This window comes from Salvelinus alpinus, chromosome 14 (assembly GCF_045679555.1).
Source record: "Salvelinus alpinus chromosome 14, SLU_Salpinus.1, whole genome shotgun sequence".
In the NCBI taxonomy this organism is placed as follows: Eukaryota; Metazoa; Chordata; class Actinopteri; order Salmoniformes; family Salmonidae; genus Salvelinus; species Salvelinus alpinus.
Window position 1 is genome coordinate 3,377,936 of NC_092099.1, and position 11,739 is coordinate 3,389,674.

Sequence of the window (11,739 nt, forward strand, 5' to 3'; positions counted from 1 at the left end):
CCTTTTGTGTTTCTGAGCTGGACCGATGCATGCGTTTTAGATAATGTTCAGCTATTATAGCCTACATGTATTTCCATGAAAATCCTAGATATAAATCAGGGAACATTTTCCACCACTTGCGGCCTAATTGTATTGATTATCAATGTATTTTATTTTAGGATAAGTCCAGTTTAACATTTAGAGCACTCCCAGAGGTGTTTGAATCATATGAATTATGAACAAAATCTGTAGGCCTACTTGTCACATTCACTGAGATTTGTTCTATTGGATTAGCAGTATATGCCCCTATATTATAGCGTACATTTATGGTGTAATGTTAGTCTACTTTCCATCACATTTTTATGCATAAAAAAAAACGAATAATAGATGCATTTAATCGTGAATATTTACTCACTAGTTATGAGATAAAAACGTCATAAACCTGTATTGGTCACTTATCATTAGATTATTATTAAGGAAATTATATTTATAATAATTGGCATTCGATTTATTTGCAATATTTCAAAGTAAATTACAATCTCAGAAAATGTGTGGACTGTGGCCTCTTTCCAAGTATTGTCACGTGATTCACACATGCAAAACAAAAATAATTAGGCTTCATACTTAGTTAAGCTAATTCTCCCTCTCGAGAAATGACATGCGTAGCCTAATTGTACTCGAATCATACACCACCGTTATAGACATTATCTGACAGGCTACATCATCACTAGCCTATTGCAAATGTTTTCCACTTTAAAAAAAAACAACAACACTAAAATGTAATATTTTATCAATGTAGGGCGAGTTGTTTATATTGGATTATGTTGTTAGACCACCTATGTGCTTTAAATTCTTAGTTGTCAACTCAAACGAATAGCAACACCAGGAGGAGCAAACCCAGCCACTCCGTATTCATATCTCGAAATCACGTTAATGAAATTATCGCCGAATTAATTAATAGCCTACAGATTTCCCACTCATTTCCCCATAAGGTACCGTAAGCATTTTAATGACCCCTAATTCAATTAACTGCCTCCGTCGAAGCATTGATTTCTGGAAAAGCTGCTGAAAGTTGAATTCAGATAAGTCGAGCAGCCCGTAATTGCCCAAGACGCAGAGGTGGGGGCTGGGCTGAGGTGGCGGTGTATAAATAGTGTGCTCTCAAAAACACAGTCATAACAGCAGGAGTGATCTCACCTCTTCTCCACCCCCAATATCGCTTCTTTTTACGACCGAGCGCGCGAAGAGCTGACGACTAACGTTAAATAGGTCATTTTAAAGTGGGGTTCCGTGCTCAGGACCACTGAACGGCCATGGAAGAACTTACGGCGTTCGTCTCGAAATCTTTCGAGCAGAAAACCAAGGAGAGCAGTAAGGAGAGTATCACGTACAGGGAAGTTTTGGAGAGTGGCTTGGCGCGGGCTAGGGAGCTGGGGAACTCGGAGACAAGTCTACAGGACATAACGGAAGGCAGCAACCACTGTCCGGTACATCTATTCAAGGAGCACGTAGAGCTAGAGAAAGAAAAACTGAAGGAGTTTAACGTTTCACGGGCCACGGAAGGTACGTTTCTATCCACCCGTTCGAGTTGTGTAGCGTGAATGTCCTAGATGCATTGCATTTTTACACGAACCAAGCCCTTGGTTTTCAGGATTACTTTCGGTGCACCGATTGTAAAAGTACAAAAATATGTGGTGGCCAAAACATTTACAACGTCAAATCTATAACGAAAACATTTAAATTATTGCAGTTACTGTTTATTTTTTTAAAAACGTAAGCTCACGTCGTTATAATGTGCAGATACTTGGAAATACTGTTCTCTATAGTAGGCCCACTGGCATGTGTTTTGCAGTGAAAAGCAGTGGTCCAAACTAATGAAGCCTAGGCTACATAATATCAATATTCTCTCACTCCTATTGATGACTGTATTGATTAACACATCATATCGTTGCATAATATCGTATTGATGGCGATGATGTGCATAAGGATAGGCTTAATTCTATGCTTCCACTGTACAATTAATAGGAGTGGTACTTGCATTCTGCCCGTCAGCATACAGTAGCTTATACTTTGTTTTTTAAACTTTCGTTCATTGGACCATCAATTATTTAGACAGTGTTAACCTATATGAAGTGTTTCTTGCTCGCGTTTTCATGACATAACAGGAAGAGCAAAACGTCATACACAAAATTGACCCGTACACCTCGATGTTGGATGTATGTAATAGCGGTTGTTGTATGGCACACAATAGGTCCGTCTAATGATGACGGAAAACAATTGCTAGATGATAGTAATAATGATGTATCAAGACTTTAGCCCCGGTAATACTATTTTGAGAATCTTAAACATATTATACGTGCCTATCTGAAAATAACTGTCTTTTACGCAACACGTTAACCTTGTGGAATATTTAAGCTATTTATTACGTTTGTAACGATCAACTCCCGTGGAAATATGTTGCTGTATGATAGGCTTATTATACCAGCCATTGAAATAACCCGATAAATAACTTGTATATAGGCTTACTATTTTTTTTATCTAAAGGTTTTACAATTTACTGTATTTGATAAAACAATTAACAATATAAAACACGTATAGGGTTCCAAAATAAAAGTCACATTAATAACCTACAATTGTTTGGTATCACAGTTTCAGATTGTCCAGTGGAAATTGGGGCGTTTTCAGAAGGTCATTCCTTCCAATGAAGGATCCATGTGCAGACTGTAGGCAAATACGGCTAAGAAAATTACAAGGCCTAATTGTGACAGGATTTTATGGTCGAATATTTCAATATGTATGTTTGTGAATAACTGTCATTATAGTAAACCCACAGTGCAATGACCGGCATTTTGGTTTTGTACGTTTGCAGGCCTGTATTTTGACCAATAGAGATATAACTCGTTTCTCATGTTCTGTTTACCGTCTCTGGCTGGCTAGCATAATACTACTATGTATAATAGTAGTATTACACATACTATGTATTCCACTAAATGAATATAAGCTACACCATATACACGGCCGCGTGTGTGTGTGTGTGTGTGTGTGTGTGTGTGTGTGTGTGTGTGTGTGTGTGTGTGTGTGTGTGTGTGTGTGTGTGTGTTTGTAAAGCCAAGCTGTAGTTGCAGGTGTTTGACAGTTTTTTTGTGTTTAGTCTAGAGATGTACTGTATTTTGAAAACGTTGTGTGTTTTCACGCAGGGATATATGAGTGTAAAGAGAAGAAGGAGGACGTAAAGTCCGAGGACGAGGACGCACAGAGCAAACTGAAGCAGCGGCGGAGCAGGACAAACTTTACCCTGGAACAGCTCAATGAGCTGGAGCGCCTGTTCGACGAGACGCACTACCCCGACGCCTTCATGCGGGAAGAGCTGAGCCAGAGGCTGGGACTGTCAGAGGCAAGAGTACAGGTAACTCCCGGTCTCCATCAACTAAAAGTGAAAAGCATAACCCTAAAGGTTTTGGACAAAACTCTAGATAGGGCGGTCCCTTAGATTCATACGATTTTATTTTATGAACAAAATGTGGGTCGAAATAGGTTGAGTTTTTAAGCTCAAAGCATCAAGGATTGTTCTGAAAACAACGTGTGAGAGGTTGCCAGATTGAGACATCCAGTGACAGAGGCTGGGGTCATAGTGGGTGACGCAAGAAGATTACTGTAATTCGTGGTGCGGAGTAACATGGATAAAATGGATGTACGGCCTAGATCAGTAATGATGTATGCTCACAAATGAAACACGTTTCAGAAGGCAATAGAGTCACCACTTGCAAGGCAATAGCCTACAAACCGTATTGATAAGCTGCCTTTAAAAACTACTATATATTTTTTAGATAGCCTACATTTACTAAAACAAAAGATGGTGTCCAATTGCCAAAAGGAAATATTTTGAAATTAATCAAATTGTTAACGTGTCGGGATTGGGTTAGAATCGCCTTTAAAAAAAAAAAGACGTTTAAACACGTTTAGGTGCACGCTTTGGCATTTATCTCTTCTATTATGTGCACGTGTAAAAAAAATAAAAACAGTTCAGGGATGATTTAAAACAGTAGCGTCAAAATGAGATAGCGTTGAGGCTTACGTTTGAATATAATTTATTCACCCGTTTGATAAAACATCACTGCTTATGTTTAATTTTCATGAGCTATGTAGACCTACCATTATTTTGGTCCGCCCTGCCTGTTGTCAAGGCTCAGTTATACGGAGATGTACACACTCCAGAGAACGTGTTGAGTGAGCTGTTTTTGTGATGCAATGAGACAAACATATCATGAAATATTAGATGCACCAAACTGTGCAAATATGACTGTGTCGACATGGTGAAAGCCACGCGAGTTTATTTATTGGATCGATATTACAATTGACCTCACGACCTCGGTGAGATTTGTTTGACAATATTTTTTTAATTAACTTTAGGTATCAAGTGCATTAATAGTGCAACAAGAACAATACTACTACTAGTACTGCTACTACTACTACTGCTGCTAATAATAATAATAATACTGCAAGCCTACTGGTTACTGTTGATTTTTAAATGATTGTTTTTGCAATTTAACACTATCCATTATCAAAGAAATGTATATCATGATAACATTGGTCTATTTTTTCACATGACCAAAATACTGTTGCTTTCCAACAAATACAATGACGCCTATAGCCTTTGCCACATCATAGTTGCTCAAGTGACATTGGATGAATTTGAACCCGTCTCCTCTCTCCTGGCAGATTATTGCAGAAGAAAAATAGTTTATGCGCTTCGGAAAGATCTTACCACATCATAAAAATTAATGAAGAGATTGTACGAGTGCTTCAGGGGACACCGTCGTATGTCAGTCACCTCATTTCCCCCCGCGTTGTCTTTGTAATATCTGCCACTGGCTTGATATATTGTTCCCATAAAAATGGATTAGAAATAATTCAATTCTGCTGGAACTCAGTCGGTGGCACACCTCGTGTTCCGATCTCTAATCGGAGTACTAAGTAGCCTAATATTAGAAGTCTGCACCGTGTGACAGCTTGCAAGCGCGACATGAAAAAAAAAGTCATTTTAAACATGGACAAAATCAAATTGTGGTAAGACAGGAGGAAAGCATTTACCTGTTAAAACGCAATGGGAGAAATATGTACTCAATATTTACAACAATAACGCATATAGACTGAAATGGGCCGTGAGGGTTAAAATCACACACCATTAAAATCCATGTCGCAGCCGACCGTTTTTCGATTTGAAACCCCCAAATCTATCATAAGTAAATTGTAAGGCATGTGGTAGATAGAAGGGTATTAACCTGCACTTAGGCGTCGGAACAGAAGCCCCACGTCGCGCGCAGCTGAGGAATCTAATTGAAAGTTATGAGAGCTTGGTGAGGAGCGTGCAGTAATTCTATTACGACTAATATATCTGGGTTGCTGGTACAGAGCTAAATTAAATGTCATTATTCACTGTCTCTAATAAAAATCTAAAGGAAACGAGATTAGGGCGTTTGTATAGCGCATCATTGAGTGGTCCTTAATGAAGAAATAACTGTCGTAACCAGTGTAGTTCACTTTACTTAGCATTCTGGCACGTAATATATATAGCTGTAATATATATATATATATATATATATATATATATATATATATATATATATACTATATATGTATATATATATATATATTTTTTTTGTGTCAGTACAGACCTTTAAGAGACAACAACATCAGTGATTAAAAAGTAAAATAATTAAATACACCTCGTGATATAACCTAAAGCAATTAAATAATCAAATTAGCAGTAGGCTATACGAATAATGATATAGCCCTATAGGCTTAATAATAATAACAATCATAATAGGAAACAGGGTAATACTAGGCCAATAATAGCCTAATCCTAAATCATTATCTTCTAAAAACTACATTACACGAACATTTGTTTCCAATAGGCTATGCGATGAAGGGAGAGTTGGGGTAAATCATCTGTGGACATGCTATGTCAATAATGCATACTTTATCGACAGACGTATTATTACAGTCCAATCCACACGCGTTAAAATGGCTGCAGCACCTTGAGTAATTAAGGTGGCCTTTTGTGGTTCTCTCGTCGCTAATTCGGCTACTGTAAATGATAATCATTACTGGGGTCGGAGGGGAGAGGAGATAATGGATTCGTGGAGGGAAATTAGGTTGATGATAATTAATAATAGGCTATGCTGCTTCTGTAACCTGGAGAGCAAAAGGGCCTAGTAGATTAGAGGGAGTCAAGTGACCTTTTTTGGCCCCGTTTTTTGAGCACATAGGCCTACGTAAATTGGAGTAGGCCTATCAATAAATATTGTTAAGCTATACATTTTGTGACGATATGCTGTATATTATTTTAGACTATTATAGATAATATATTCGATCTTATATTATCTATAATAGTGTAGGCAATTAGTGTAGGCAATTGCAGTTCATGATTAAAACAGTATAGGTTTATAGGCTACTATTATGAGCAGTAATGTCATCATCGACATTCTCGGTGTTGTGGAGTACATTAACTGCATTTTACAGTAGCTTGGTGGTAGTTGAACTACATTCAAAACAAGGTAGCGTTTTCTGTAGCGTTTTTGTCATGTTTATTTTACTAGGCAGGTCAGTTAAGAACAAATTCTTATTTTCAATCACGGCCTAGGAACAGTGGGTTAACTGCCTTGTTCAGGGGCAGAAAGGATCTTGCAACCTTTCGGTTACTGGCCCAACGCTCTAATGTCGCGGTATAACTAACACAAACACAATGTTTGTGGCTACTAGAACCACACTACTTTTTGATGTTGAAAAAATGCAATAAAATATGGGTGAAGTAGGCAATCATTTCCTTTCTTTTTCGGCATCAGACCTGCCTCATTTTCACTTAAAACGTTGTGTTTGTGTTTAATAGTCTAAGTTACACTTTATGGTAACATATGACCCATACGTGTTCTGTTCTTGCAATTTGTAGTCTATAACATTTCAGATGTACATATGATGGCTTTCCCAAAGACGTTTGGATGTGGTGAACTACTTTTCCAAAGTAACTTTAGTTAATGAAACTAAAGTTACTTTATAATTTTTATAATTTTCTTAGTGTAGCTTAACTTCTTCCAGTGTGAAGTAATTGGTAGCTTGGTAAAATATATATTCAGAGTAGCTTCCCCAACATGGATATTCTACAATACACTCATTCACTGTTTAAAATTGTGGTTTCCAGGTTTGGTTTCAAAACAGAAGAGCGAAATGTCGAAAACAAGAAAACCAGATGCATAAAGGTAAATTCTATTTATTATCCATCTACTTGTATTTTTTATGATTTATGTTGTGATGATTTATTATACTTGTCATTTTACACTTGCAAATGTTGACTAAATTGTTTGCTAGTATGTTCCATCACACAGTTCTTACAATGATTACGTAGGCCTATGCTCTAGCCTGTAAAGTTAATCAACCTTCATGTGCATGCACTCTATTATGTTTGATTAATCACTTGCAAAATGTAAAATGTCATCTTCTAACCTTTGACCAACCGTATCAGCCTTATACTCAAACTTAACTGTCTCACTGTCTGACAGACACCTCTTCATACTTTCCAGGTGTCACCCTGGGAATTGCCAGTCATCTGGATGCCTGCAGGGTAGCTCCATATGTCAACATGGGAGCGCTACGGATGCCTTTTCAACAGGTATGTTGTTTTCTCTTTTTCATGACATGACTCCTATGTGAAATATTTACTGATGAAATGCAGGCATGCAAGTGAGTGATTGTGCACAAGTCAAAGTTAATATTCAACGTCAATTAACCTCTGAAAGTCTGAGCCATTTGGGGGGATTCTATTAAACTAACATGTGGAATTGTTTTAAGAAGGTCGTTTTGAATTTTAGGACCCCTTTAGGTATATAAAAATAAATATATATTTTTTGTTTTGATAACATATTGAATTTGGCCTTTACTACTATAGCCCATAGAAACACATTGAATAACACATTAATAAATGGCAAAAAAAGACAGTAAAAAAAAATCTTAAAGAATAAAGTTTGGAAGTGGTGATATAAGAAATCTCAGGAAATGTTTTGTTTTTTTAGACACGTATTTAACCCCCTGTTTTGTTGGCACAAAACTACCTCCATACTTCCATTCATTTTTAAAATCTGGTACTGCTGACCTGATGAGTCCCATGACACTTGTGGGGGTCGTAGGGCAAAACGGAGAACACCATCGTGTTCGTGAGAGTTTCCCCTTTCTGCTACAGACATTTTTAGGATGTGTCATGGTCTGGCAAACACCGCTGTGGCTCAGCCACCTATCACCGCAGACGCGGAAGGGCGACATAGGCGGATGTGGTGGATTGAGACGCAGCCCATGCGAAAACCAGATATCTCTATCTTAAAGTGACGGATTTTGACGAGGAATCTTTTTATTATGTTACTTAGATTGACGCATGGGTGCGTCAACAGACTCTTAAGGAGGTCAACTGACAAAAGACCGTAGTTTCTAAATCTGTTAGCATGGTTGAAAGATTTGACGCAGTCATAAAAATGCACCCTACTTTTATTTGAGTCTCTTCGAAGGTATAGCTGATATTAATCCCTAAAATATAACCAACCATACTTCACAATCATCTCCGAATCTGTGAGAGACGTTGGAGAGAGGTGCATACGCCCTTACTATACTAAAAATAGACACCTATCGTCCGAGGTTGTAGTTTACAAAGGCTGTTGTGAATGAGAACTCTATGGAGCTGGAGGGTGGTGTGTGAGTCAACTCAACCCCGGAACACCTTTCACCTTTGGGGTGCGTTAAGAGCGGGATGTGTGTGTGTGTGTGTTTGTGTTTGTTGGAGAGACATTTGATCTGGCGAGGTCTGTTTTTGCGGCCTGGCCGTTGATTTGTCTGTTCACCCCTGTGAAAAGCTTGGGCCTAATTAAGCCAACACTTGCGCAACGCAAGCACATAAAAGAGATGATGAAAGCACCGACTGGAGAAGGCTCTGATGGATATTGGTGGTGAGCTGCATTGGCAGGGAGGGAGGCATGAGGCCTGCATACTGAGAGAAGAGCCCTACCTCTACAGGCCCGAGAGAGACAAGCACAGGGCAGGCTGTGACACACTTATGCAAGTGCACATGTACCCCTGCATGTATACGCACGCACACATGTACCCCTGCATGTATACGCACGTACACATGTTCACACAAATGCACATGCATTCACACTTGCACACACACAGAAACACACACACACACACATATATTGACCAGCTGTTGTGCTGGGGACTGGGTAGCGCCTGTAGCAGCTCATGCCCTGTTCCATTCCACTGATCCTCCCAGCAAACTTAACAACAACACGCTGAAAGATTCCCTCTCAAAGAGGGGTTCCCTTCTGTGTTTCACTGACAGTCTGCATTCATACATTTGGAACAAGGCTCTTTGTTTGAGTGTTAGCTGTTATTATGAAAGTTAGTATCTGTCTATCTGGAATCAGGCCTATTTTTCTGAGTGTTTGGTAAGAGTGACAGTTGGTGGGAAAGAAAATATGGAGGAAGGCCTACTGGTCATTTATGCGTTGGCTTGTGTCTGTGGCTCGTGTCAATGCAATGCAGTGCAAGTACAAATACTGGTCAGCAGTACGTAATGAAATACCGTCCAAGAAAGCATATTTTGCGGTTTATTTTAAGTCTCTCTCGCAGTTTAACAACTTTAATTTCGGTCATTTTCCATGTTATTGGCTATGTCGAAATAGCGTAACATTTTAAATTGGTTGAAACATTTAGCTCTCTCTTAAAACGTTTACCATGCGTTGCTTAAATGAAGTTTTATTTGGGTTGGATGAGAAAGCACGAGGCTCTTCACTTCTCTCCTTGCTTCCTGTGGCGTTTGAAACGCCTGAGAAATGGCAAGAGGCAACGTAGCTCTCCTGAAGTACAGGGATTTCAAATTTTCACCTACTCCTCATAAAATAATTGCCAAGAATGTGCAAACTGATACTCTATGGTCCTTATGACTTTCACTTTCCCTTTGCTCAGGAATATGTCTGGATAAATATTTATAACTCTAAATACGTTAATATTTTTTAGCGTGAATTTATATTTATTTATGCAATTGAATCCGTAATCAGGATAACAAGACGTTGCATATTTCCAAGGGTATGAAGGAGATCTCACTGTGAATGAAACAAATCTGTTCAGGGTCTTAGAAAGACTTTGATTTCTAGGCTGTTAAACTGGACGTGGTGTGTGTGAAGTTATGTATGATTCATTAACTTTAAGAATAGCTGACATGAAAAAAAGGGGAAAGGCTCAGAGTGCAGTTCCTAACATTTTTCGGAGAAAACACACAGTAAGCAACAGCTTTGAGGGGGTAGAACTTGAAGGGGAATTAAATAGTGTCAAACTGTGAAACCTAAACCCTTGGCTCTTCTCTCACACACGCACGCACACACACACACACACACACACACACACACACACACACACACACACACACACACACACACACACACACACACACACACACACACACACACACACACACACACACACACACACACACACACACACACACACACACACACACACACACACACCGCCTGAGGGGCTGGGAGGGTCTCACTAACCCAGGGATTGTTTTTGGTTGTCCGGCAGGTCCAGGCCCAGCTCCAGTTGGAGGGCGTGGCTCACTCCCACCATCACCTGCACCCTCACCTGGCGGCGCATGCACCCTACCTGATGTTCCCGCCCCCGCCCTTTGGACTACCAATCGCCTCTCTCGCGGACTCAGCCTCTGCAGCGGCGGCCGTGGCGGCGGCTGCCAAGAGCAACAGCAAGAACTCTAGCATCGCTGACCTCCGACTCAAGGCAAGAAAACATGCCGAGGCGCTGGGTCTCTGACCCCACCGGGTTTCCCCTCCGCTCGCCCCACGCCCTCATAATCACCTGCTTCTCATACAAGACTGAGCCCTGTGATCGGGTCTGACACTTACAGCTTAAACAAAACAACATTTAAAAAAAAAAAACACTGAGAGGGAGAATGAAAGAGAGACAGAGAGAGAGAAAAAGAGAGACACAGAGGGAGAGGGAGATGGGGAGAGAATGAGTGGAGGAAGAAGAGGAGGAGAAAGAAGGAGGGGAGCAAGAAAATTGTCACAAAACCAGCTGCCAAAACACCCATTTGTAGAGAGAACGGTAATTAAATACCAATGAAATCACCTTTTACTTTTCGCCCAACAGGCAGGACTTCTGCGGGGCCAGTGGCTCAGTCCACTCCAGGCACACATCACAAGTCCAGGACCGTACAAACACATGTGGATGTCTGTCTGAGCCGAGGGCCAGGGCCGGGCCAGGCCAGACCGGGAGACTTTAGAACAAAGCAAACTGGCAAAGCAGGCAAGCAGGGCCAAATACTAGAGCCTCACTGATGCCGATGCCGTCACGTTGACTTTACACACTATTGTGTTGTTTGGGAAAAGACACTGACACCACGAGGCACCGGACCTGCTCTAAACATTACACACAAAAAAGACAAAGAAAAAAAATGTAGAATAAAAGAGAAAAGAAAAGGCCATGTTCTCTGTGTAACCACTGTGTTGTTTCCTGCCGCTGCCCAGTGCATGAGTTCTATTGGAGGACTGCAGACTTATCACAGAGCCCGGCCATGTTGTATCAGACCTAACACCCCAACTCTGTTGTTTCACTGCCGTTCAAACTTCCCACTATATATACTCTCATCCACAAAGTCAAAGATCATTGGGGTTTGATTTCCTTTAAACTGTGGACTGACAG

General features: G+C 40.1%; 1 protein-coding gene across 2 annotated transcripts; it reads left to right on the top strand.

Annotated features, from left to right (window-relative positions):
• The first annotated feature begins 1,153 nt into the window (after positions 1–1,153).
• On the top strand, positions 1,154–11,492 carry LOC139538313 (short stature homeobox protein-like). Of its 2 annotated transcripts, none has more exons than XM_071340217.1 (6): positions 1,154–1,542; positions 3,177–3,385; positions 7,178–7,235; positions 7,557–7,645; positions 10,603–10,815; positions 11,188–11,485. In XM_071340217.1, the coding sequence occupies exons 1-6, from the start codon at positions 1,293–1,295 to the stop codon at positions 11,275–11,277; spliced, it is 909 nt and encodes a 302-aa protein (XP_071196318.1). In that variant the 5' UTR covers positions 1,154–1,292; the 3' UTR covers positions 11,278–11,485. The 2 variants fall into 2 exon arrangements, with proteins under 2 accessions (XP_071196318.1, XP_071196317.1); XM_071340216.1 differs by having other exon boundaries at positions 1,161–1,542; positions 7,536–7,645; positions 11,188–11,492.
• Positions 11,493–11,739: the final 247 nt, after the last annotated feature.

Bases quoted from the DNA above. Each gene is read 5' to 3' on its own strand.
- LOC139538313 (XM_071340216.1), top strand. From the start codon at position 1,293: ATGGAAGAACTTACGGCGTTCGTCTCGAAATCTTTCGAGCAGAAAACC. The intron at 1,543-3,176 runs GTACGTTTCTAT...GTTTTCACGCAG, and splicing joins CGTTTCACGGGCCACGGAAG to GGATATATGAGTGTAAAGAG. The intron at 7,236-7,535 runs GTAAATTCTATT...ACTGTCTGACAG, and splicing joins AGAAAACCAGATGCATAAAG to ACACCTCTTCATACTTTCCA.